A 24,130-nucleotide genomic window follows, 5' to 3' on the forward strand; every position below is an offset into this window, starting at 1 on the left:
CTCTCCTTTCAGAGACAGAGGAAGGCTGCTAATTGTAATTTTTTCTGAATTTTATTTTACTTTATTTTTATACAGCAGGTTCTTATTAATTATCTATTTTATACATATTAGTATATATATGTCAATCCCAATCTCCCAATTCATTAATTTTTTTAATGAAAGATTTTTTACGGCAAAGACAGGAGAAAGCCGAAAGACATACACCAACAGAAAGTGGTTTCAGCACATAACAACTTACTATTCATAACTGGCTAGCAGACCCATAAATCGGTAAGCTAAAATTTATACATCTGAATTTCTCTGAGACGCTTCCTGTGACTCTCCAGTCTAATGAGGGCGCGAGGTCGAACACTTCACAGACCCCGAATTTCTCCTCCTCTGCATAGACCTGCATCCATTGCGCTGTGACAAGGGCTCGTTCTGCACAGGCTGCGCGGCTCAGCACCGATTTGGGGAAGGATGGAAGAGCAGGATGACGAGGGTGATCTGCACTGCATCCCTTTTGGAAGGGCTTATACTTCCAGGCTGTGGCCTATTTCTTTAAAATAAGCTTCGTATTTGGCAAGCGTCGTAGATTTCCGGAGAAGCTGCAAAGAGCGTACGGAGTTCTCACTCTGTTTCCCCTCCTGTTAGCATCTGCATTACCATGGCTAATTATAATGTCCGGTAATTTTTAAAGTGATTATGTTCTCTCTCCCTGTGGAGTGTGGATAAGCAACTGCTGGTCATGCAGCCACAAGGAGTCTTGGGAGTCACAGCCTCGGTGACCTTGATCCCCTGGGTCTGAAGTCTCAGGGCGGGGTGGGGAGGGGTGAATAATAGGATGGCTTTGCAGGGGTTCCTTGGGAGGATTAAATGAGGCCATAACGGTGAAAGGCCCCAGCATGGTGCCCGGCACACTTGTTGAATATGAGCCTTGTACTGTGCCTTGGAGCAGCGGTTTCCATCAGGCTGTGTGGTTCCCTGTTCTGACTGTGTCATTCCCCAGCACCGCTGAGCCATAGCCTAACTTGTGTTTACTTAATATACTCTGAAGATTTGTCTCCTCCCTGCTTCCGTCCCTCGTCCTTTCCCCATAAATCCTGTTTGACAAATTCAGGCCAAGGGCAGTTATTCTCAACGGAGAGATTGCTTCCTCTTCCGGGACTGTATATTTCAGAGCCGTTGGCCGGGCCAGGTGTTCCCAGCCAAGCTGACGAGCGGCCCTGATGCACAGCTCATGCCAGTTGAATTCTCAAGCAGTGGTGGAAAAACACGGAAACTGTAGAGATTAACCAAGGTGGTACAGAGTTGAAAACATTTCTGCATCGGTCATGTTACTGGCGGCGAGAGGAAGGTGGGGACAGAGAGGGGTTGGCCTTGGGGGGAGAGAAGGAGAGAAACCAGACATAATTAGAAAATGTGGGTTCTAGACATTTTCCTCTCCTTCCTGATTTATTTTATGTCCCCTTAGCTGGATGCCAAGCTGGCACACGTTTTCAGAAATGAATGGGATACTTGAAGGCTTCAGAATGAAAATGACAGTCTTCAAGTGCATACTTGGTGACGGAGGCTGCCTGCGTCTGTCTGCTCTCTGAACAAGAAGCCTCCTCTGTGCACATCTCACCTCGCCCACGACGTCTTGGAAACCAGCAGATGCCCGGAGGGAACCCGCTTGGGGCTGTGCCTGTATAATGAGGCTTCTCTTTAAGGCGTTCTTTCTTGTTCACCCCGGTCCATTGAGAAGATTCCACTCAACGTGAGTAGTTGCTAAAGCCTATTAACAACAACTGTCCGTATTCCTTAATTAGCACAAGCGAACGTGAAATTTTAAAAATTTACATGTGTTATTTTCTTTTCTCTCTCTCTCTTTTTTTTTTTTTTTTTTTTTTTTTTTTTAGCAAACAAGGTTGTCCTTTGATGTGCGTCTCTCGTTGCATGCCCAGTTTTTTAACTGAGCGTGCAAGGAGAGCCCACTCCCTGCGTTTTGGGTCTTTGGCAGGAGGACCATGCGGGTGGAGGGAGTCTGGGCTGTCTGCTCCTCAGCCAGGCAGAGCAGACGGCCAGGAGAAGCAGGAGAGAGATCTTTCTGAAGTGGGAGAAACAAGACAGAGAACTGTCAAACTCCCACTGGCAGCTGCTGTTCAAGTCGGATGCGGAAGGGATCACACACAGCCAGCTTCAGAAGCGATCAGGGAGCCAGAGGTTACACACCAGGATTCTGAAGGGAATTATGGCTATCTTGAAAATGATCATGTATAGAAGGTTCTAGAAATCTAGGTCTTTTTTTTTTCTTCTGCATTGAACATAGCTTGAAAGAAGTCATTGTTTATCGTGACCGAGATGTTTCTATCTGCTACCTGTTGAAATCAGGGTTGACCTACACTCCAAAGTGAGATAACAGAAAATATAGATGTTTTTTGGCACACAGAGACATCGGTATGTGGGGAAGGGCTTTGAGTTTTATCTGTAAGTTGCAAAACGGTGATTTTGCTGCCTGCGTCTCCATTCCTTCTGGGCAGATGCAAACTTTTGCAGACGGGATCTCCTGTCTTCATTATTTTCTTTCCTTCCTCTTTTATTTTGCATTTTCTCTCCTTTTGCCCTTTCTCCTCTGAAAGGTCCAGAGTTCTGAAGAGGAGGGTGAGAAAGGAGGGAATGGTCAAGGGTCAAGTTTCAAAGGAAGGACAGAGAAGGAAAAAGAGAATAAGAACAGCTTTGGCCCAGGAGTTAAGAAAGCTGAGCTTGAGTCTGAGGTCTGACACCAAACAAGAACAACAACAACAATAATAATTTAAAATAATAATAGCGCTTACTGCATATCAAGCACTTACTACTGCCAGGCATTATCTGGACTTTGGATTTAACCTGCCAAGTGAATGAGTAAGGTGAGTGCACCCCTGGTGCCCACGCTGCAGATGAGCAGACAGTTCTAGATCTCTAGGTGGCCGCCCATGGTCACGCAGGCCTCAGAGGCTGAGCTGGAATTTGTGATCACGATACTGCGTCGCCTCCTCTGGTGCACGGAGGCAATTAATGTCCATCCCCTCAGTCTCTGCACAACGAGACGGTCTTAACAGATGCTTTAAAAGCTCCTTCCAGGCCTTCCTTCAATCAATGCCAGTGCTACCTTCTTCTTCCACTAGCTGTTTTCTCAAGACTTAATACAAGAATGTGGCACCCTTGGCTACTTGAGGCCATTGGAGGCAAAGGGAGAGGTGAGCGTTTAACACCCAGTGTTGCCTCGTCACACCGCTTCCTGGGTCCTTTGAGAGGAGCCTTCACATTTCAAGCAAAATATTCGTGTTCAGCAGGTCCCAAGCAGAAGACCTTGCTGGAGATCCCTGCAGATGAGCTCTTCAGCTTAACAGAGTGTAGGAACAACACCAAGGTGCCTGGAGAATAAAGCAACCGTGGATGAACCTTGAAGACATTATGATAAGGGAAATAAACCAGACACAAAAGGGCAAATGCTGCATGATTCCACTCATAGGAGGTACCTAGAGAAGCTGAATTCTCAGAGACAGAGCACAGAATGGTGGTTACCAGGGGCTAGGGGAGGGGGACGGGGGGAGCGGTTAGTGTTTAACGGATGCAAAGTTTCGGTTTGAGAAGATGAAAATGTTCTGGAGATGAAGAGTGGTGACGCTTGTGCACTGTGAATGTGCTTAATACCACTGAACTCTCGCTCAAAAACGGTAAAATGGTAAATTTTATGCTGTGTCTATTTTTCCACAATAAAAAGAAAATAAATGACTATATGAAAAAGTGTCTCATTGTTTGTTTATGACTGTATAATATGCATTTGTTGAAAATTAAATAGAGAAGTATAAAAATCAGATTAAAATTACACAATTTTCACCAACTAGATTGAACTATAATTATGACTTCTATCCAAACTTTTCCCTTTGCAGCTATCTAATATATATACAGAAACTCAAATATCTGAGTTCATACTGTATGAACATTATTTATTCATTCCTCTTCACTTAACATTGTATTGTGAGCATTTTCTAAACAATTAAAATTTCTTTGTAAACATAATTTTGTAACGGCTGCCTCCTAGTTCAGGCGTGCTGTAATTTATGTAACCCTCCCTCTGTTTTTGGACTTTTAGGTTTTTTTGATTTTTTTACTTTGTAAATAGCATTAAAGCAATCGTCCTAGGACACTCATCTTTGCCTGCCTCTGACCATTTCCTTAGGACACGTTCCTAGAAATAGAGTTACTGGGTCAAAGGACAGGTTATATATTTGAAAAATTGTTTCACTATTTCTGTGTGTGTGTGCGCGTGAACTAGTTTCAGAAGCCCTGTCCCTGTCCTTTGTTTGTCTGGGGACTGTTTGAAGCCCCTGGAATCTCATCCTCTTTAGAGGATGCTGGCTGAGTGGCCCTCACATTCCGGCTCCCTGAAAACCGCCTTTAGGGAAGATGTGTTTGAATTCTGATCAGACCTTAAACCAAACCTACAGATCTGAGCAAAGGAGTCCTGTTGGGCAAAACTGAAAGAGACAGGGTCTGAGGTTTTGTTTGTGCAAACATGGCTCGTTTCTCACAGGAAGGTGTGAGATTAGGGCGAAGCTCAGCTGCCCCAGCTCTGTCCTGGCTGCTGACTAATGTATTCGGCGCACTTCCTGCTCTGAAGGAGAAGGAAAGTGAAAACTTGCTGGAGCTCCTTGGATGCTGGTCCACAAGGGGTTAAAGGTAGCCTGGACCACATCGACCTCTGGGCTCCCCTGCATTCTGTCACTTACTCCCAAGAGACACACACAGACCCACCCTAGAAGGGGAAACAGCAAATCTCTGATCCCCAGGAGACTTTTGGTTTCAAAAGTCCTTCTTGCATCTTTTCATCAGGGTCTGCTGACTCTTTTCTCACTGTTTCCCGCCTTCTCTGTAACTCCCTTCCACTCTTCAGAGCTCAGCTCAAATGCGATTTTCATGTGGAAGCTTCTGTGACCCTTTTAAACTAGATCAACACTCTAACGCACTTTTTTCACAGAGCTTTTCACAATTTGTAATTATCCTAATTTGGGTAATCATTTGGTTGATGTATCATTTAATGTTTTCATTCAACAAATATTTTTTAAGTGCCTCTGTGTGCCAGGAACTGTACTATTTGCTGGGATTACAGGGATGAGCAAAACAGATTTGGTTCCTTTTCTTGGGGAGCTTACAGTCCAGTGGGAAATACCCAAATAAAAATCTGATTGCAGTTTTCAATAAGGGCTATAAAGGGAATGAAGTTGGTGCAGTGACAAAGATTGGTGGAGGGACCCCATCAGTGGAATGATTCTGAAGGCCATCCTGAAGACGGAAGAGTAGGAGGAACCAAGAGTGGGAAGAGTCAGGGGGAAAGAGGGAAGCAGCAAAGTGTCCACTGGAGCTGGTAACATGTAGGACGGTGGGGCCCCGGACAGTGTTTCCCAGAGTGCAGTTTGTTGTGAAGTGAATGGGTGGTGAGGAATTAGGAAGTATGTGCATAGGAAGAGCAGTGTGGGCTGTACAGGGGGATAGAAAAGTCAGGTGGATGGAGAGAGATGAGAAGGGCCGAGGGAGGAACTGAAGTTGGTTTTCCAGATTTTCTTTCTTTTTTTTTTTTTTTTTTTTCAAATGGGAGGTAGTAGAAGGTGTTGATAAGCTGTGGGATGACTCGGGGAGAGAGGGAGAGATGGTGCTCAGAGAGGCAATAAATGGAGAGCTAAGTCCTTGAGGAGATAAGATGGGATGGAACCCAGAACAGAGGTAAATAGATGGGACGTTTATAGGAGGAGAGCCACCTCATCATTGTTTAACCCTTTATTATGGAAAATTTCAAACATATAAAAGTAGAGAGAACAGTATAATGAAACCCCATATACCCATCACCCCAGCTTCAACACATAGCCAATTGCATGTCATCTGTATCCCACTCCGTTTATCACCCCTTTCCCAGGTTATTTTGAAACAAATCCAAGACACTCTAACTTTTCATCTATAGAGACCTTAGTAGTATCCCTAAAAATAAGGACTTAAAAAAATTACAACAAAACTATTAACACACTTAAAAATTAGTGATTTCTTTTTTTTTTAAATTACATATTAGCATCTTCCCAGCAATTTTTTTTTTTTTTAATCTATTCATGGCTGTGTTGGGTCTTCGTTTCTGTGCGAGGGCTTTCTCTAGTTGTGGCAAGCGGGGGCCACTCTTCATCACGGTGCGCGGGCCTCTCACTATCGCGGCCTCTCTTGTTGCGGAGCACAGGCTCCAGACGCGCAGGCTCAGCAATTGTGGCTCACGGGCCTAGTTGCTCCGCGGCATGTGGGATCTTCCCAGACCAGGGCTCGAACCCATGTCCCCTGCATTGGCAGGCAGATTCTCAACCACTGCGCCACCAGGGAAGCCCTAGTGATTTCTTAACGTCACCAAGTACCCAGGGTTCAAATTTCCCTGTCTCTTACATGTTTTTTATTTTTTACACATGACTTGTTCAAATCAAAGCCAAACAAGGTGCACGTGCTGAATTCGGTTGATATGCTTTTTAAAGTCTCCTTTGAGCTATAGGTTCCCCCTCTCTCTCTCTTTTTTTTTTTTTCCTTAACATCTCTTAAGAAACCAGGTCTTTGTCCTATAGAATTTCTCACATTCTGGACTTTGCTGATGGCACACCCAAGGTATGATTTGACACATTCTTTCCTCACCTGTAAATCCTCTAAACTGTTCGTTTACATCTTATTACATCAAAGGCTTGATCAGATTGAGGTCTGACTTTTTTTTTTTTTGGAGGAGACAGAGGCAAGAACACTTTGTAGGTGCTGCTGTGTCCTTCCTATGACATCACATCAAGAGGCACTGTGATGCCTTGTTGTCCTGGGTCTTGTGCTGTTAAGATGGGTCAGTGGGTTTCGTGCTATCAGCCTGCTCCACTCACTATAAATTTCCTCATCAGCTTTTTGCTGAACGGTTTTAGCAGTTACTGATGGCCGTTGCCTGGATCCATTATTTCATAAGGAATTACAACATGATGCTATTCTATCAGTCTGTTATGGGGTGAATTAGGTCCCCCCCAATTCATATGTTGAAATCCTAATCCCCCATATCTCAGAATGGGGCCTTGTTTGGAAATAGGGTCGTTGCAGATGCAATCAGCTAAGATGAAGTCATACTGGAGTAGGGAGAGCCCCTCATTCAGTACGACGGTGTCCTTACAAAAAGGGGAAATTTGGACACAGAAACAGACTCGTGCCCAGGGAGAATGCCATGTGAAGATTGGAGGTATGCTGCCACAAGGTAAGGAACCCCCAGAAGCCAGGAGAGAGGCCTGGGGCAGATCCTCCCTAGAGCCTTCAGAGGGAGCATGGTCCTGCCAACACCTTGATCTTGGACTTCCAGCCTCCAGAACTGTGAGACAATAAATTTCTGTTAAGGTACTCAGACTGTAGTACTTTCGTAGAGCATCCTAGGAAGCTAACATGTGTTTCTTTGGCAGTTTTTGATGGTAATTCTTAAAGAGAAAGAGAGAGAGAGACTTTCTCTTGTCAAGCATTTGGTTTTTCTGTTATACTAGAACTAGTATCTAATTACTAGTTTGGGAATATTGAATGATTTCTTAGTGTCCTCCAGAGGTGACCAGTGGGGTTTTGTAAATTTAATATTATTATAAACCATAGATTTTAAAATAATTGGTGGGTGCGTCTCAATCCACTGCAGTTATGAGTCTTTTTGATGATCAAATCGTCCTATTTTGGCCAGAGATTGTCCCTTCCAGATGACTCTGAGTCCTTTGGAAGAATCTTCGATAGTTTGATGGCTTTCTTGTTTTTTGGTACAATAAGATGTTGCAGGTTCATCTTTCTACAGACCTGTAAGCTGCTGTTTCCCCCAGGGACTCTGATGCTTTTTAGTGGGAAATGATATTTAGAGACCACAATCTGGGCGCTAAGGGTACTCATTGCTACCAAGCTGATTACTGTTTCTAGACCTTTTCAGTGGATAGAGCTAGAAAAAATTTTTTGTGAAAAATCATGAATTTATAATATTTATGTCTTTTACACTGCAAATTATAGTTCTTAGTCATTAACTGCATTCTAATTTTCATTTCTCCTATTCATTTTACTAGTTTTAAAGGGAGACAAGAGGAAGAGGGCAGGTAGAAGTGTGAGTATGCTTGTAGATTTGATATTAACTAGATGTTTGCCCCTCCAGACTCTGCTGCCATGAGGGCAGGATGATGGCTCTTTGTTTCCCACTTGTATTTCCAATGCTGGGCTGTGCTTGACATTGAGAAGGCACTCGCCAGTGTACAACGAAAAGGAGGAATGAATGAATGAATGAAAGGGTGAATAAAATACAAAAACTGCCCCTTTTGCCCATCTTATGACTGCACTGGGGTATATTCAACCTCTTACCTTCATTCCGTCCTTCACCTCTCTCCAGGCTCAGACCTATACTTAGGGGAGCCATTTGGAAGTCGAAATTAAACTGTGAGTTGAGAAAAAAAGAAAAAGAAGTTACAGAAAGGGCTTGTCTACTGCCACATCCAGAAGGTTAATGCGCTGTGCCTGTCAGTAAGGGGTAGGGGGAGGACACAGCAAGAAAACGTTAGCACTTGTTGACAGCTGCTGGGAAGACTGGCTTGGCTGGTGGGCATTAGCGCAGGAACGATGATTTGCTAGTTTAAGAGAGAGAAAACCGTCCACGTAAGTCCCTCCCTCTCCATTCCGCCCCATTCACAGACTCAGCTGATGGCAACTTCAGGCTCGTTGGCTAGAGTCCCCCGGTCAAGGCCACAGTTCCCTAGAGCATTCCCGGCTCCAGCCAGCCCGTGCTCGCCTGGCTCAGAGGACCAGTCCCGCCGCACTTCGCAGGACCATCTCCCTACTTGGGCACGCACTCAGTGGAGAGGCTCTTTGACCTACAACCCTCCCCACGTTGTTGGACTCTCACTTCTCCAGGCGGGACCCCTGAGGGAAGGAACTCTGTCTTTCCTTTCTGGATACTAGGCTCCTAGCACCGTGTCTGGCATATTTTATTTATTTGCATTCATTCATTCGTTCATTTATTTATTCCGCTACCTCATTTCAAAAAGGATTCAAGGCACTGTCAGCTACGGCTGAAGGTGTTTGCTAAATGAAAAAATGCAGGTGCACCGGAAAGAACAAACGAGTGGGTGATTCCCGGACATTTCCATCACACTCTGAACTCCTCCTCAGGATAAACTCCAGTATTACAAAAGGGGGTGGCCAGTGCAGAGCGCAGGGAGCCCTTCTGTCCCCTGAACGAGGCATTCCCCAGCTTATAATACAAACCAGCACTGCAGTGGCTCTTTGGACCTCCACTGATGACTCACAGCCTGCCATAAACCAAACCTCCCAGGGCTTTTTCATATGAACCACATCTCTGCCTTGCCTTTGTGCGGTCAACTTTTTTTTAACCTGCTGAATATTATTCTTTTAGATAGAAAATAGATAAATAGATAGATAGATAGATAAATGATAGATAGATTTAGCTATAAACTGTCTATTCAGAATATTAAATTGGTTTGAATCTAGTTTGGGTCTCCCAATGTATTGGCCCTTCCTCCTAGTTCTGTGTCATCTGCAAGTTGGTAAGAATGTCTTCACTTACTCTAAGTTGTTGGTAAAGCCTTATGATCAGCCATGTCTCACCTTTAGGATTTCCTGCTTCTGAATTCTTACAGACATGTTGCACTAATCTTCTGTCACTTACATTGAATTTCTTTTTCTCCATTTGTCACATTCCTCCTAAAAGATATCATGAGAACTTTGCAAAATACCCCCTGAAATCCAGCTACACTTTCTCTATGCCAATCCCTGGATCTATCAAAAGGATTTTGCATCATTGAACCACGGGGTTGGAAACATATGTTAGATGTTGTACAATTCAGTACTTCACTGACGGGGAAACAGAAGGCGAGAGTACCTGCATAAGTACTCACGCTGAGCACTCACACAAGTACCTGCACTAGTACTCACAATGAGTACTCAGTACTCACAGGAGTACTCCTTCATTCAGGTCAGGGAAGTGCTCAGTGACAATGTCTTGACTTGAAGCCTGGGCTCCTGACTCCACATCCAAGTGACTTTACAAAATGTCCCGCCACTTCAAGAGAAACCATGCAGACTCCTAGCGGCTGCCCCTTGCTTTTGCTCACAACCTATTAAATAAAACTCCTCCATAATGTTAGGAGGCTTTGTGTGATACTGAGAGAATTGAAGCCAAGGGAACTTCCAGGGCTTTAAATACGCTAAGTCTCTGGATCAGACGTTTTACGTTCCAGAATACAAAAACAACCTATGTGATCCTGAAAACATGGCAGGCAGTGTTTGGGAAAGTCTGAGAACAGTTTCTGGAGAGGATTGGAATTGAGTAGACTTTGAGGAATAGGAAAGATTTTGATAGAAAGAAAGTGCCTTAACATTGGGGAAACTGGAGCCACAGTAGCTGGGAATGCACCTTCGGGACAATTACAAGAAACAAGGGGATGGTATCAGCTCACCTAACTGGAGAGGACAGGGGTCCACTAGGACAGCCAGATCCACAGGCTCTAAAGACATGATGTGGATGTTTCTTTCCATCTCTCAGCTCTGCTTCGTGTGCTGACTCCTTTCTCAGGGAGGCTGCCCCAGCAGTCGGTGACAGCGGCTATCACAATCCTAGTGGGGAAAGGGTGCCCTTTTGCCAATAATCCCAGAAATGTCCCAGGGAGGGCTGTCATTGGCTCCCCTGAACAGGGTTGCCAGATGTAGCCAGTAAAACTACAGATGCCCCATTACCTTTGAATTTCAGGTAAATAATGAATAATTTCTTAGTGTTAAGTATATTCCATGTAATATTTGGGATATATACAAGAAATTATTTATTTTCCAAAAACCCAAATTTAAATTTGAATCAAATTAAATAACATCCTCTATTTTATCTGGCACCAATCCACGTGGCCAGGCAGGTGAGGAGCTTAGCCGGTCCACCCTGGGTCGTGTGCCTGTACCAGGAATCCCAGGAGTGAGGTCACCCTGAGGCAGGAGATAGATGGGCCCCAGGGTAAGCAGCTTGAGTTCATTCCCTGTGGACAGAAACTCCAAAATATCAATAGTAGGACAATCGAGAGAGGAGGCTGGGCCCTGCCCAGATAAGAGATAAAAGACCACATATTCCTCATTCCCGAAATCAAGGAGACCTCCCCGACTACACATGCACAGAAAGGCTCCTTGGAGGTCAAAAGGGAGGGGGCACCACCCCATAGTAAGTGATGTCAACTACCCATAGGCCTCTTTGCTGGAATCCATCTTGGCTAAGAGATGCGCGCGTACATATGGGAGGACCCTGAGATACACCAAACACAGACTCAGAACCAGGCAAAGCAAGATGATTGGCCAAAGGAAACCCAGTAGAAATGCCCCATAAAAGTGATTCAAACTACCACGAGGGTGCAACTCTCTCTGAGTCCACCCGTATGTCTATCCACACATACTCTTTTTCCTCCTAATAAACACTTTGTTTCACTACTTTCCACCTCTACATGGAAATGCATTTCTACGCAGCTGACGGGCCAGGCCCTTGTCACCGGCCGCTGGTCCCTGGTGGTCTAGTGGCTAGGTTTCAGCACTCTCACTGCCGCTGCCCGACCTCAAGTTCTGGCCGGAAACCAAAACCCTGCTTCAAGCCGCTGTAGGCCGAGGCCATCGGAGATCAACCCCATCCTCATGCCACGGACCAGGAGTGGGGAGTGGTCAGCAATCATATGCTTCCCCACAGAGGCACCGCTTGTGGGGCAGACAAAACGGCAGATGTTCACCATAGTCAACTCCAAGACCAAGATAAAAGAGCAAATGGGACTCGAGCAAGTGAGTCTTGCTTCCCTGTTATCCCACAATAATGCTGGGACTTCACCACCTGCTTTTTCTGGGTCCCATGACTCACGCCCACTAGTCTGTAAGCTTCTAGAGAAAAGGCCTATGCGTCTGTTGTGCACCACTGCAATCCTGTTGCTAGGCACATAGTAGACTCTCAATTAAAGATTATTGAATGCCAAATGAATGAAGCATTACAAGTCCTTTGTACTTCCTTGGGCAAATTTAATTATTCACACTAGATGCAATTCTTCAAAAGAGACCTTCAAAATGTTTTCACATGAGCAAGGACGAATGCTTTGATAACAATGGCAATGCTAACATGCTGTCCTTCCATGGGACCGTATACCTCTGGCTCTCTCTCGATGTTCTCTGAAAAGCTCATAAGTTTCACGTGATAATATCTCTGCAAGATAGATGAGTATTTTTCCATTTTACATATAAGGGAGCTGAATCACCAGAGGCTGGGTCATTCCATCAAGACCACAAATAGGGTGGATAGAATCTGACAGAGTTTGGGATCCCCATTTTGGGCTGTTTCTCCATCTTCCTGAGAACTCTGTGTTTTTGGAATCATAATATTTTCTCTCCATAATGTAGCATTTCAGCTTGGAGAAAGCTGGCCAATTCCTGTGGAAAGTTAAAGTGTCTCTACAATTTTGTTTCTGGCAAAATGCATAGTGGGTGTTCTTTCACAGGTGGATTTAGAACATGAAGGAAGGGGAGCTGGAGGAGAAGTCGGCAGACCTGGGGTTCAGTCCTGGCCCTACCAATCATCCCAGGTCCCCTCCTGAGACAGCCTGGGGACACAGGCTGCTCTGCCTGGTGACCGCTGAGAGCTTGCATGTACCAGGCGCTTTGCAAAGTCCCTCCCTGGAGCAAGGGGGGCCCCATCTCAGGGGCAGTTTACATACCACAGTCATCACAGTTTCCAATAATTTTCTGACAAATGGAAATAAAATGTCTTGAGGAAAAGGCTTCTTGTTCTAATTTACCCAGAAGTTTCATATGTGCCCCAAAGCCTTCCTCGTCCTGTTATAATCCCCGTCTTCCAGAGGAAGAAGCTTTAGCTCAGTTTTTACCCAAAGTAAAATACAGTAGCTGACAGAGACTTCCCTGGTGGTCCACTGGTTAAGAATCCGCCTTCCTATGCAGGGGATGCGGGTTGGATCCCTGGTCAGGGAACTAAGATCCCACATGCTGCGGGGCAACTAAGCCCCTGCGCCACAACTAGAGAGCCCGCACGCTGCAACTATAGAGCCCACGCACTCTGGAGCCCTCGCGCCACAACTAGAGAGAAGCCCATGCGCCGCAACGAAAGATCCCACGTGCTGCAACTAAGACCCGACGCAGCCAAAAATAAATAAATAAATAAATATTTTAAAAAGATATATACAGTAACTGACAGAGCTGGGATTTAAAGCCGGAGTGTCTGACTCCAAAACACTATGCTGTTTCTGCTACCCCAGCCCTGCCTCTCACAGGGGTGGTAGGGCAGGAATGAGACGGTGGGTGTAAACAAGGGGCGTGCCCCCAGAGCACCATAAACCACGGGGAATCACTGTTCAGATCCGCCTTTGAGCAGGACGGTTCATGTTCCCGATGGGCTTTTCCTGGCGGGGGACGAGCCATCGTGCTATGTGGCCTTTGAAGAGCATCCCACACTCTACCAGGACAGGAGCGCCCAGAGACAGGAGCTACATCTGAATCAGACGATGCTGACGGCAGAGAGCAGTCATGGCCATGGCTCACAGTGGGCCCGGGTACCACATCTGCCACCATCGTGTGCACAGGCACCTCTCGTGCACACGCCCCCCTCTTCGGGGACAACTAAGGGCTTGGGTGAAAGTTACACTGGCTCTCAGCTCCCAGCCCCACACTCACTTTTGCTCGCCCTGTTCCTCGTGGCCTGTCCTTCGTGGCCTGTCCTCCGTGGTGCTCTTGTTCCCGCTCCTCTGTCCTGGCCGCCCACCCCCTAGCGCGCCTACCACGGATGTGTTCTGTCTGCCACCGGGGCCTCCCAGCCTGTCCCCTATATGATTCTGGCCTTTCAGATGAAGCTCAGAAGCTCCACGGGCCTTTGGCATTTCTTTTATGTGCGAGGAGTTCGAGAATGTAAGCGATATTCACTTACGCTACCCCCAAGTGACTCAGAGACCGCGTGGAGGAAGGTGCCAGCTTCCACCACGCGGCCGCACTGGGCGGCCCAAAGGGGGTTTAGATGGTGTAAGGCCCCCCTCCCCTAGAAAGTTCCATCCGGTGCCCCCCAGAACTAGCCCCAGAAATATAAAATCTAAGCAGAAACGAGGTGCTTGCTGTGCACACCCAGAACCCCTTCCTTGCCGCCTCTGTAGGCGCTTCGCCGACCTACGCCCTCCAAGTTACAATTCCTGGGGCTGCCACCGTCATGCAGGCAGCTCCCAAAGCCCCTCCCCTGAGTATGCTTCAGCTGCCCAGATTGAAGGCCGGGCGCAGCTTTACCTGTTTTCTGTACTAGTCCAAGGCGAGTTCCCCCATGCCCCCCTCCTGAAAGCCATAGATATGACATCTAAGCCTAGAAACTAAAGTGATTGTCCCTCCCCTGGTTCTGGTCAACAGAATCAGGCTGACCATGGCTCGGAAGTGAAGACCAGGACAAGGGGCAGGGCTGAGGGCAGGCCTGAGCATTGCCCACGGTTTGAGAGGGGGCCCTGCACCTGGCCGTGAGCGGACAAAACCGCTGACCAGCCTCTCAGCCGTGAACTTCCAGCAGCGGCCGGGCCCCGCACACCGGGGGCGTGTGGTGAGCAGCTGTGGACTTGAATGCTCCAGATGCATAAAAAGCGGGCTATTGTCAAAGAAAAGGAAGAAAATCTACCTCATCTAAGACGTCCTGCTTACACGACAAAAAAGGGGACCTATTTTGACTTTTAAGGGCTATTTTCAGGAGCCAGCAAAGTGGAGAACTTCAAGGGTGCACAGCCCTGGCTTCACTCTGGGTCCGGCCAGTCACTCGTCTCCTCTGGAACTCAGAGGAGCTGGAGCTCCCGGTCCCTAAGCGAATCCAGCCCCGCCGTGCTGTGACGCTGATTCTAAAGTCGTTTAGAAAATACGTGCACACGTATGCACATAAGTACGTACATATTTTTTTTCTTTGTAAAGTAGGCTAATTAGTGCTTTTCAAACTCTTAGAGAAAGTACCAAAAAAAAAATGTTTTAAGTGACCAAAGGGCTTTTGTGTTAGCACATTGTGGGGAGGCCTTGTGGCCTGGTGGAAAGAGCTGTGAGCAAGAACCCAGAGAGCTGGATTCTAGCACCATCTCTTAGACCAAGCAATTCTGAGTGATTGGACATGTGACCTAACATCTCTGAGTCTCATATTCCTCATCTACAAAATTTTTAAAAGCTGGATTACGAGAGCTCTGAGGTTAGTTGCTAGTGGTTTTATCCACTCATAGGATCTGCTACAACCTTCTCCGTAGCCCTTTCTCCGAGATGAGTGAGGGGGGACCCACCGGTTGAGCACCTGGGCCACGCAGGTGCCAAGGGCTGCAGGCGGGGATGAACCAGGACCTAAGGGTGGTGCAGAATTGGAGGTCCCTACCCACCTCTAGGAGCATTTCTTTTGATTTCATTAATTGTATTTTATTTAGCTCATGTAAGAGCCAATTTCCGCCTCAAAGTCAAGTCACAGAAAAAGAAAACAGTACTAGATGGGGTGAAAGACGGGAGAGGCCCAGCATCCCTTGGTGTTCCCAGTGCCTCCCGCCCAGCGTCATGGAGGTTGTTTCCAGGACAAGCCCCCGAGAGTCTGCTTTCTTGGATGGAGCTGAAATTCTTCTTAAAATGCCCCACTCCCATGAGGAAGTCGATGCCGCTGAGCATAAAACATACAGAAGTGTGCGAACTAGCAAGAGGGGAATTGAACGAAAAGTTCTGGAATTCTTAAGTAAAATGTAGAGGAGGAGAAACCGGACCAGAAAGAGGGGAGAAGCAAGGGAGCAGAGAATCCAGAAAGCGACAGGAGGCGGCGGGGAGGGACCTCCGGAGAATCGGAAGCAGCTGCAGGCAGGCTGACCCTCGAACAGTCAGCCCAGCACCCGCTGCCTGCCTCCAGGGAAAGGCCCTGAGCCAGCGGACTGTCTTGAAATCGTAAAAGCAGGTGACAGGAGAAGGAGGTGGGAATCTTGCGCTCACTCCGCAGGCACCGAGGGAATCCAGGGCAGGGGGAGATGCCTGGAGCGGGGGCTTCAGAGGGGGCGCCAGCCTTTCCCACATCACTCACTCTCCGGGAGCCACCCAGGGGAAACAGCTCCCTTGTCATCAGCTCTGATGTGTATTAGTATTTTTTTTAAAGACTTTAAAATACTATTTTTACCCAGAGCACTTTTTTTTTCTTCCAAAGGAACAAAAGCATCACAACCCACATGCTCCTCAAACTGGCAGCCCTGAGAAAAGGCAGGGCTGGGATCTGCATATGGAGGGAGCTGCTACCCCCGCTTTCCCACCCCCTCCTCATTCCCACAGAAATGAAACCAAAAGGAATGCCATGGGCTTGCTATTGTCACCCATCCTGAAATACACGAGCAAAAATAGTACGAAAAGATGAATGATGGGGCTTCACAGCTAATGTGATCATCTGTAGTAGTTTTGGCCATTAATAGTGTCGTGGTTCTAAGAATGGAAGGGGGTCTATCTCCCTCTCTCTCTCTCTCTCTCTCTGTCTCTCTCTCTCACACACACACACACACAGCCTGGTAGCCTGGGTTTTTCCACCACAAAGGAGTTATGTTCTGCTCTTTCGTATTTCAGATTTCCAACGTCCCTTAAAATTTCAGCTAATTAAGTATTATTGGGTCATTTGGTAGTTTAGGAAAGGCTGAAACTTCCACTCACTGTTTTTCTTGTCTTTCTTTACTTCAAAATAACTACCACTTAGGGATCTTGTTCAGAAACATCCACATGGGGTTCTCCTCCTTGTTTTCCCATGTGACTAGGTCAGAGTTTGATAGCGAAGGACTTAACCTCTGATGTGTGCGTGTGGGAGAGACATGTTTACATATATATATGAGGATTTTTTTTAAAGAAAAAAATCTGGTGAAAGTCACACAAGAGCCCCCGGTCTATCTTAGCTTTCTGAATTTCTCTTAAAGTGGAAAATATGAAGAGTATTACTCATACACTCATTTTAGAAATGGAAGACAAAGGGACAGCAGATGATTCATTCCAACACCAGAGACAAGGAACAAACCAAGGCTAGAATGACTTTTCTCAGGCCTTTGAACTTTGGGTGAAGGACTTGGTGTCCCCATGTGGGAGCTGCACGGGGCAGCCCCCAGAGCCACTCAGCCTCGCTGCCCTCCCACCCGGAGCCCATATTCATCTGGGAGATCTTGGATGGGATCTGCCTGGGACCTTGCACACGACCAATGGGGCATCTTGGCTCTGTGTGGGGTGGGTATTCCTTGGGTACCTGCTTCCTGGCACACTGGGAGTTCCTCCCAAAGGTCACAGGAACCCGGGGTAGCCCCCTGCTGAAGGTCATGCGCTTCCTTACCACTTTCCTCCTGGCGTCATCCCTGATGCTCTGAAATGGTCTCGCCCATCAGAGGCCGAGGGGCCAGGTGGACAGGGCCTGGCTTAGCTCCTGAGACTTCCTGGGCCCCAAATCCACACAGCACTTAAGGCACAGAGAATCAAGAGAGGCACTGAAAATTCATGACAAAAAAAAAGTACAGATATGACTTAAGGAACACCCATTACTGGATATTTGCTGCAGAGGAAACAATAAATCAAAGTAATGATCCTTAGAGCAGGCACCTGATAACATTTTTTGTAAAGATAAGCCAGTCTATCTTAAAGAAGGATATTAAACAGATCCGTCAACCCCAGGCAAGCTAGGTTTGCTAAATAAACTGACAATTAATAGATAGCCCGGAAGATAAACACCGTTCAGGGAAGAGTCGCTAAAAGGCTGGTATTTTAAAGGGGGGTGTTTACCTTAGGAAAGAGAAAATGAAGTTAAAAGATCAAGTACCAGATAGAAAACGCTCCTCCCAGGCCCCAGCCCCGTGTCTGGTTCTGAACCGATGCTCTGCCTCTTAGAGCTGAAATCTTACCTTGTGAATCACTTTACCAGAAAAATCACCTCTCTTTAAAGGTCTGATTTTTAAAAGGTTAACCCACTCTTCAGTGTTTTTCTTTTAAATGCAATAAGGTCTTTTTTTTTTAAGTTGAGATAACTTTCCAAAACACATGATAGACACCTGGAAAGATGGTCTATTACTATAAAATAACATGATTTAAAGCAGTCTCCTAGGAACACACCCGAGCCCATACATCTGAAGACTTGTTTATTGTTATTTGTTCACAGCCGAAGACAGAAGGTCAACCCGAGGTCAAACTCAGGTTCATCAGCACATTTATTAACTGTGGTTGCGGTTTGTAAATCTATTCCAGATGTTAACTGTTTAAGTGGGAGCTTCTTTGTGATGATTTCTGATCGGGAACTGCTGTTTCACAGCCATGTTCTGATTTCTACAAGTGTCTCTTTTTCCGGTTTGCTGGCGAGCGGGGACCGGGGCAGGTGGAGAGCATCCGGGCGCGGCAGGGCGATCGCCCCATCTCTCCACGGGCCGAACCTCCTTGTCGCCACAGCACGGCCTCCCGTTCCTTTCCTAGGAGTGCTCTTGACATGAAATGACTCCACGTCACCGCAGCGCAGCTAGAACGGTCTCCATGCCAACTCGGGCTCCGCGGGCCCCTGGGAGGGCCTCGAGAACGCTGCGGAAGGCTGGTGTGCCGCATCTTCAGCGGCCTGGGCCTGCTGCATCCCTCTTCCCAAGCAGTCAAGTGAGAGCTGCTCTCCTCTGCCCCGCTAGCATCTTTCTTTTCCGGCAGGATTAGACAACAGGAGCGGGTCAGGGAAGGGAGGCTCTCCCCTTCGCAGCTTCAGTCTCTTCCCAAGTCCCTGCGTCCTTTGCTTTCTCCAGGACCTGTACACACACCGTGCACGCCTGAGTCCGGGACCCGGAAGGGGTTCCCTGTTTCTTCCACTTCTGCGCCATGTAGAGCCAAGGCGCGGCTTCCTGTGGTGTTACAGACAAGCCGTGTTCTGTTGCCACTCCCTATTTTGGCCTTTGCTCTGCCTTTGGGGTCTGGATGGCTGTCCCTAACGTCGCCGCGATCCTCGATCCTGGCAGCTACACTCTCTGCCTGACTGCCACCCAGAGCCCGTGCCCTCCGCCCTCCGGCCTTGTTGCTAACCTAATCCCCTTCCTGAGAGCACAGCACTGCCTCCCTGTGGGCACCTTTGCAAATTGTCCCCAGATGTCCCCGCCTGCCTGACATCCAGGTCCTGAATTCGGCCTGGGGTCCTTGCCCCTGGGCTCTTCCCTTTGAGGGGACTCTTCTTCTTCATTCCAGAATTCCCAAGATTAAATATTTCTCAGAACCACCCCGAGGATGTGATGTATCCTGCCAGCTCTGTCTCTGATACCATCTGTTTCTCTGAAGCTGGATGGGTTCCCCTGACTCAGCCCGACAGGTGGGCTGCCTCCTTGCTCCCTGCCTGCCCAGTGGTGTGAGAAGTCACAGGGCTGGACCCATGGCCACCCCCGGCCTTCAGGGAGGACATCACACATAATGACACATCCGTGCAGCCTGGGACTGGGCAGTAACGGCCCAGCCATCGGACCATTAGGGAGATTGGGCTCCTGGCTGTATGAGCCCCCACCCCCCGCCGAGTTTCTGCAGTAGTGATGCACTGGGATGTCCCCAGACCCGCTGACAAGGGGCTGCAGATGTGGGCACCAGGTCAACGCGGACCACTGGCCAAGCTTCTCCAGATGTGCTTCCTCTTGCAGTGTCAGCATTCAGATTTGGTCTTTGGGGTGTCCTGTTGCCGCTGAACCTTTTCGTACCCTCTCCTCACTCAAAGATGTTCTTTCTATTGTGAGAGAGAGAATATAGCAGTGTTCTGAATAATAGAGGGACAGTCACCGTTGTCCATGGCAACAAAGCTGTGCTAGAATGCGCTGTTTGGTAAATAGAGTGAGTCTGAATCCTGTGGATGTGGGCTTATCGCACCTGGGGCGGGGGTGGCCAGGAGCAGGGGGTTGGGTATGGCCTCTCGTGGAATCTCTGCTAGATCTCTTCTGCCAGTGGACCTGAATCTCTACGTGGGATCTTGGCCTGCATTATAGGGAAAGAACCCAGAATAGATGCCTGGAGAGCATTTGCCATCATGAAGGGAAGGGAGGGAACTGGCTAAGGGCCAAGTTCAGACCTTATGTGCATCCTCTGTGTCATCATTTCGTCCTCCCAACAGCCCTGCATGGTGGATAAGCTTAGCCCATCTCACAGATGAGGGGCCCAAGGCTTAGGGAGAATCCAGCCACAGGCCCAAGGGCTTGAGTGCCGGCTGTGCACTTTGCAGCTCTGTGGCCCGGGACAGCCCCGTGGGTGGGACGGCAGCTTCAGAGGCTAATCCCAGTGGGGATTAGAACCAGGCCCATCTGACTCCAATGGCTGTGACATCCCACTGCATCCTGAGCCGAGATGCTTTCAGGACCACGGCATCTTCTGTCCTTCCCTCTCCTGCAGGCGCCAATGCTCTAAACAGCGGAGGGTTTTCCAAAGAGCTGGCTTCAAGTCCAGCTCTTCTCAGGGGTGGGAAGATATTTGGGTTCAGCATGTTGCTTGCTGACACTGTGGCAAGCAGGACATGGCAGTGAGGATTATCTACGAACAAGCGTTTTGTAAAAATAGAATTTGATGGTGGTCTTCCTGCCTGCCCTGTGCCGTAAGATGGGGGTCCCCTACTGCATCATCAAGGGCAAGGCCAGGCTGGGGCGTCTGGTCCACAGGAAGACCTGCACCACCGTGGCCTTCACACAAGTCAACTCGGAAGACAAAGGTGCTCTGGCTAAGCTGGTGGAAGCCATCAGGACCAATTACAACGACAGATATGATGAGATCCGCCGTCACTGGGGAGGCAACGTCCTGGGTCCCAAATCAGTGGCTCGCATCGCCAAGCTGGAAAAGGCAAAGGCCAAAGAACTGGCCACCAAACTGGGCTAAGTGTACACTATTGATTTTTCTGTACATAAAAATAATAATAATTAAAAAAAACCTCCTCTTCAAAAAAAAAATAGAATTTGATTATAAACAGAGACTTCTAACCCCAGGGGTGACCAAGAGGAGATTTAAAGATGGGAAAGTGGACACGGCCGTAGACTCTGTGAACCTGGGAGAACATGACAGGCTGCTGGGGACAGCCCCAGGGTCACGTGGGAGAACGTCCCCATAGGGCCTGGCCACCTCGGTTCAGGACCAAAGCAATCAGGTCGGAGATGGCAGGACCCAGAGCAGGAGAAACGCGATGGTTTCATTCGACCCCCAGGATTCACCTTTGCCTGTTTTCAGGCAGAGTGCCTATGCGCAGATGTTACAGCAGGAGGGAGGGGAAGGGGCCAGTGGGGCGGACAGAGCAACAGAGTCAGCGGCCGAGCTCCCGCCGGGGTTTCTCAGCACCGGGAGCCCCGTGCAAGCTCACAGGAGCCTGAGAGGTGCGGGACCCACGATGGGCTTCACGGCATGTTTGGAACCGTCTCCCAGTTCCTTCCACGCTGAGGGTCACGGGAAGGGGGCTTGTGGAGCGGCGAAGAGCACGTGGGCTTTGACAGTCACGGCCACGGCTTGAGCTGAGCTCACTCACGGCCACCAGTGAGAGCTGAGCCTCGGTTTCCTCAGGTGCAACGGGGGGGCAGTGGACGTGTTCATCAGGGTCTTGGCGGGAACCAGATGGCCCCACGCGAGTGGGATGGGGAGGGTATAATGAGACGTGGGTAGGGTGGTGGAGCACCCAGCTCAGGGCCTGGCAACCCAGGGAGGCCAAGGTCAGCTGTGTTGGAACTTGGTGAGAGACAGAGGTGGGAGAGGACACCCCCACCCCTGCCCCACCCAGCCTGCAGGGAGGGTAACAGACGCCCTGGTCCCTCTTTCCGCCCTCCTGGCTCCTATCTGTACCTCCCAGGGGCCAAACCCGGTCAGAGCCAGAGCATGAGGGGCCTGAGTGATGCAGCCCATTAGGAGCAGCCCCCAGGACATGGGGGAGAGGGGAGGGAAGGGGGGAGGGAAGGGGGAGGGAAGGGGGAGGGAAGGGGGGAGGGAAGGGGGAGGGAAGGGGGAGGGAAGGGGGGAGGGAAGGGGGAGGGAAGGTGGGAGGGAAGGTGGGAGGGAAGGTGGGAGGGAAGGTGGGAGGGAAGGGGGAGGGAAGGGAGGAGGGAAGGGGGAGGGAAGGGGGAGGGAAGGGGGAGGGAAGGGGGAGGGAAGGGGGAGGGAAGGGGGGAGGGAAGGGGGAGGGAAGGTGGGAGGGAAGGTGGGAGGGAAGGTGGGAGGGAAGGGAGGAGGGAAGGGGGAGGGAAGGGGGAGGGAAGTGGGGAGGGAAGGGGGAGGGAAGGGGGAGGGAAGGGGGGAGGGAAGGGGGAGGGAAGGGGGGAGGGAAGGTGGGAGGGAAGGTGGGAGGGAAGGTGGGAGGGAAGGTGGGAGGGAAGGGGGAGGGAAGGGAGGAGGGAAGGGGGAGGGAAGGGGGGAGGGAAGGGGGAGGGAAGGGGGGAGGGAAGAGGGGAGGGAAGGGGGGAGGGAAGGGGGGAGGATGGAGCCTCGGCGTCAAGCACAGACGTAGCAGGACTTTGAACTGAAACTCACGGAGTGTCCCACACTCTGCGCCACGCTTGAAGCTGCAGACATGAGGGTTCACAGGCACCGTGGTCGTGGCCTGGTTGGGGAGCCAGTTAGTTGTTCAAAAAAGTGGAAATCATCACATAATTGCAAACGATAAGAGGTCATGTGAAGAAAAAGTATAAGCAATAATGAGAGTCACTCGCATAGTAGCCCCAGACCAAGGGCATCAGGAAAAGATGTATCCAGAAGCCACTCTCAGGACGAGGTTGGAAGGAGATGGGGAGGTCATTTCAGAAGGGACGGAGGGTGAGTCGGGGAGGAGAACGTGCCGAGCACAGGCTCTGAGACGGGGGCGGGGCTGTGCATACCTGACTTTTCAGCCGGTGAGGAATATGGTCTATAACAACATGAGCCCCAGGAGGCCGCTGGGTGGGAGAGCGAGTCGTGCATGTTTGTTAAGAATCAAGCTGGCTACAGAGACAAAACTAATTGGAAGGTCCAGAGTGGATGTTGGGGGACCGGTCAAGAGGCTGCTGCAGGGACCCAAGCGAGGGTGACAGCAGCTTGGCTTGCAGCCCTGGCGATCGTTCCTTCATCCGGCCATCCATCCAGTTAGGACTGTCCGGGCTTCGGGCAACTGTCAAGGCCTGTGGATGGTGCAATGAACAAGACGATGAGGCTTCCGTCCTCATGAAGCTTAGAGTCTCGTGGGGAAAGATGTGACAACGGCTGGGAAAAATGAGAAGATGGAATCAGGACATACTTAGGGGATGCAGCCAATGGAACTCAGGTACTGGGTCAGGAAATGGGAAGTATGGAGGAACACCCTGGTTTCTGACTTACACCCCTGGGAGAACAGTTGGGCCATTCCCGACCTAAGGGACTGCGGTGGAGAAGCGGACTTTGGGGAACGAGTTCTGTTCTGGACGTGCTGGGCTGGAGCTGGCTTTGCTGCGTACTGCATTGCAGAGCAGCCGAGGTACCTGAATGATGGAGGGTCTTGGAGGGCACCGCGCAGAGTCTGGTATTAGGTGCTCAGTGAGTGTGAGCAGCTCTCACCCTGTCTGTGAGAAGCTCCAGTAAGAAACGTCTGTTGGAGGATCAGTCAGTGGCGGTGTCTGAAACAGCTGGACTCAGTGGCTTCTGTTCTGCTGGGGGGGACCAACGAAACCTCCCCCAGAGCAGCATCCGACATGCTGGAGGACTTGGCCCTGAGGGGGAAGTGAACTGTATCCCCCTGGCCCTGGCAGTTGGCAGCTGGGTCGGCTCTGAGACAGATCTGAATTCCACAGACTCTTTGAAACTCTCAGATGTCTTAGGGTCCCCCCAGAACGATCTCAGTGGGAGAAGTCCCAGGGGTTGGTTCGTCTTGGAGTTTTTCCTGGTGGGCAGTTGGAGGAAGGTCCAGGTGGCTTCAGGCCAGTCTGTGCAGCTCCAGAGCCTAGAATGGCTGGAATCCTTGGCAATTCTAAATTCTGGGTCTGTTCTAAAATCAGGGACTTCTCAGGGGAGTCTGGGGCCCGACAAAACACACAGGGTAAGTCACTGCCCAGCCAACTGCGCTAAAACAAAGTCTGCTTAAGATAAAAATCAAAGAGAGCCTTGGAGCGAGAAAAAAAGGGAGAGGGCCTCAGAG

The 24,130-nt window shown here is 49.2% G+C and overlaps 1 protein-coding gene and 1 long non-coding RNA gene across 4 annotated transcripts; both read left to right on the top strand.

Moving 5' to 3' along the window:
* The first annotated feature begins 1,111 nt into the window (after positions 1 to 1,111).
* LOC132352319 (uncharacterized) lies at positions 1,112 to 3,747 on the top strand. Of its 3 annotated transcripts, none has more exons than XR_009498666.1 (3): positions 1,112 to 1,336; positions 1,454 to 1,738; positions 1,881 to 3,747. It is a non-coding gene; the product is annotated as an uncharacterized LOC132352319 (long non-coding RNA). The 3 variants fall into 3 exon arrangements; XR_009498667.1 differs by having other exon boundaries at positions 2,601 to 3,747; XR_009498668.1 differs by having other exon boundaries at positions 1,112 to 1,279.
* Positions 3,748 to 20,566: 16,819 nt separating this feature from the next.
* LOC132352449 (large ribosomal subunit protein eL8-like) lies at positions 20,567 to 20,944 on the top strand. Its single transcript, XM_059902910.1, has one exon. The coding sequence runs from the start codon at positions 20,584 to 20,586 to the stop codon at positions 20,887 to 20,889; it is 306 nt and encodes a 101-aa protein (XP_059758893.1). The 5' UTR covers positions 20,567 to 20,583; the 3' UTR covers positions 20,890 to 20,944.
* The last annotated feature ends 3,186 nt before the right edge of the window (positions 20,945 to 24,130 follow it).

This window comes from Balaenoptera ricei, chromosome 18 (assembly GCF_028023285.1).
Source record: "Balaenoptera ricei isolate mBalRic1 chromosome 18, mBalRic1.hap2, whole genome shotgun sequence".
Taxonomy (NCBI): domain Eukaryota; kingdom Metazoa; phylum Chordata; class Mammalia; order Artiodactyla; family Balaenopteridae; genus Balaenoptera; species Balaenoptera ricei.

Coding starts and splice junctions, on each gene's coding strand:
- LOC132352449 (XM_059902910.1), top strand. CDS start 20,584: ATGGTGGTCTTCCTGCCTGCCCTGTGCCGTAAGATGGGGGTCCCCTAC.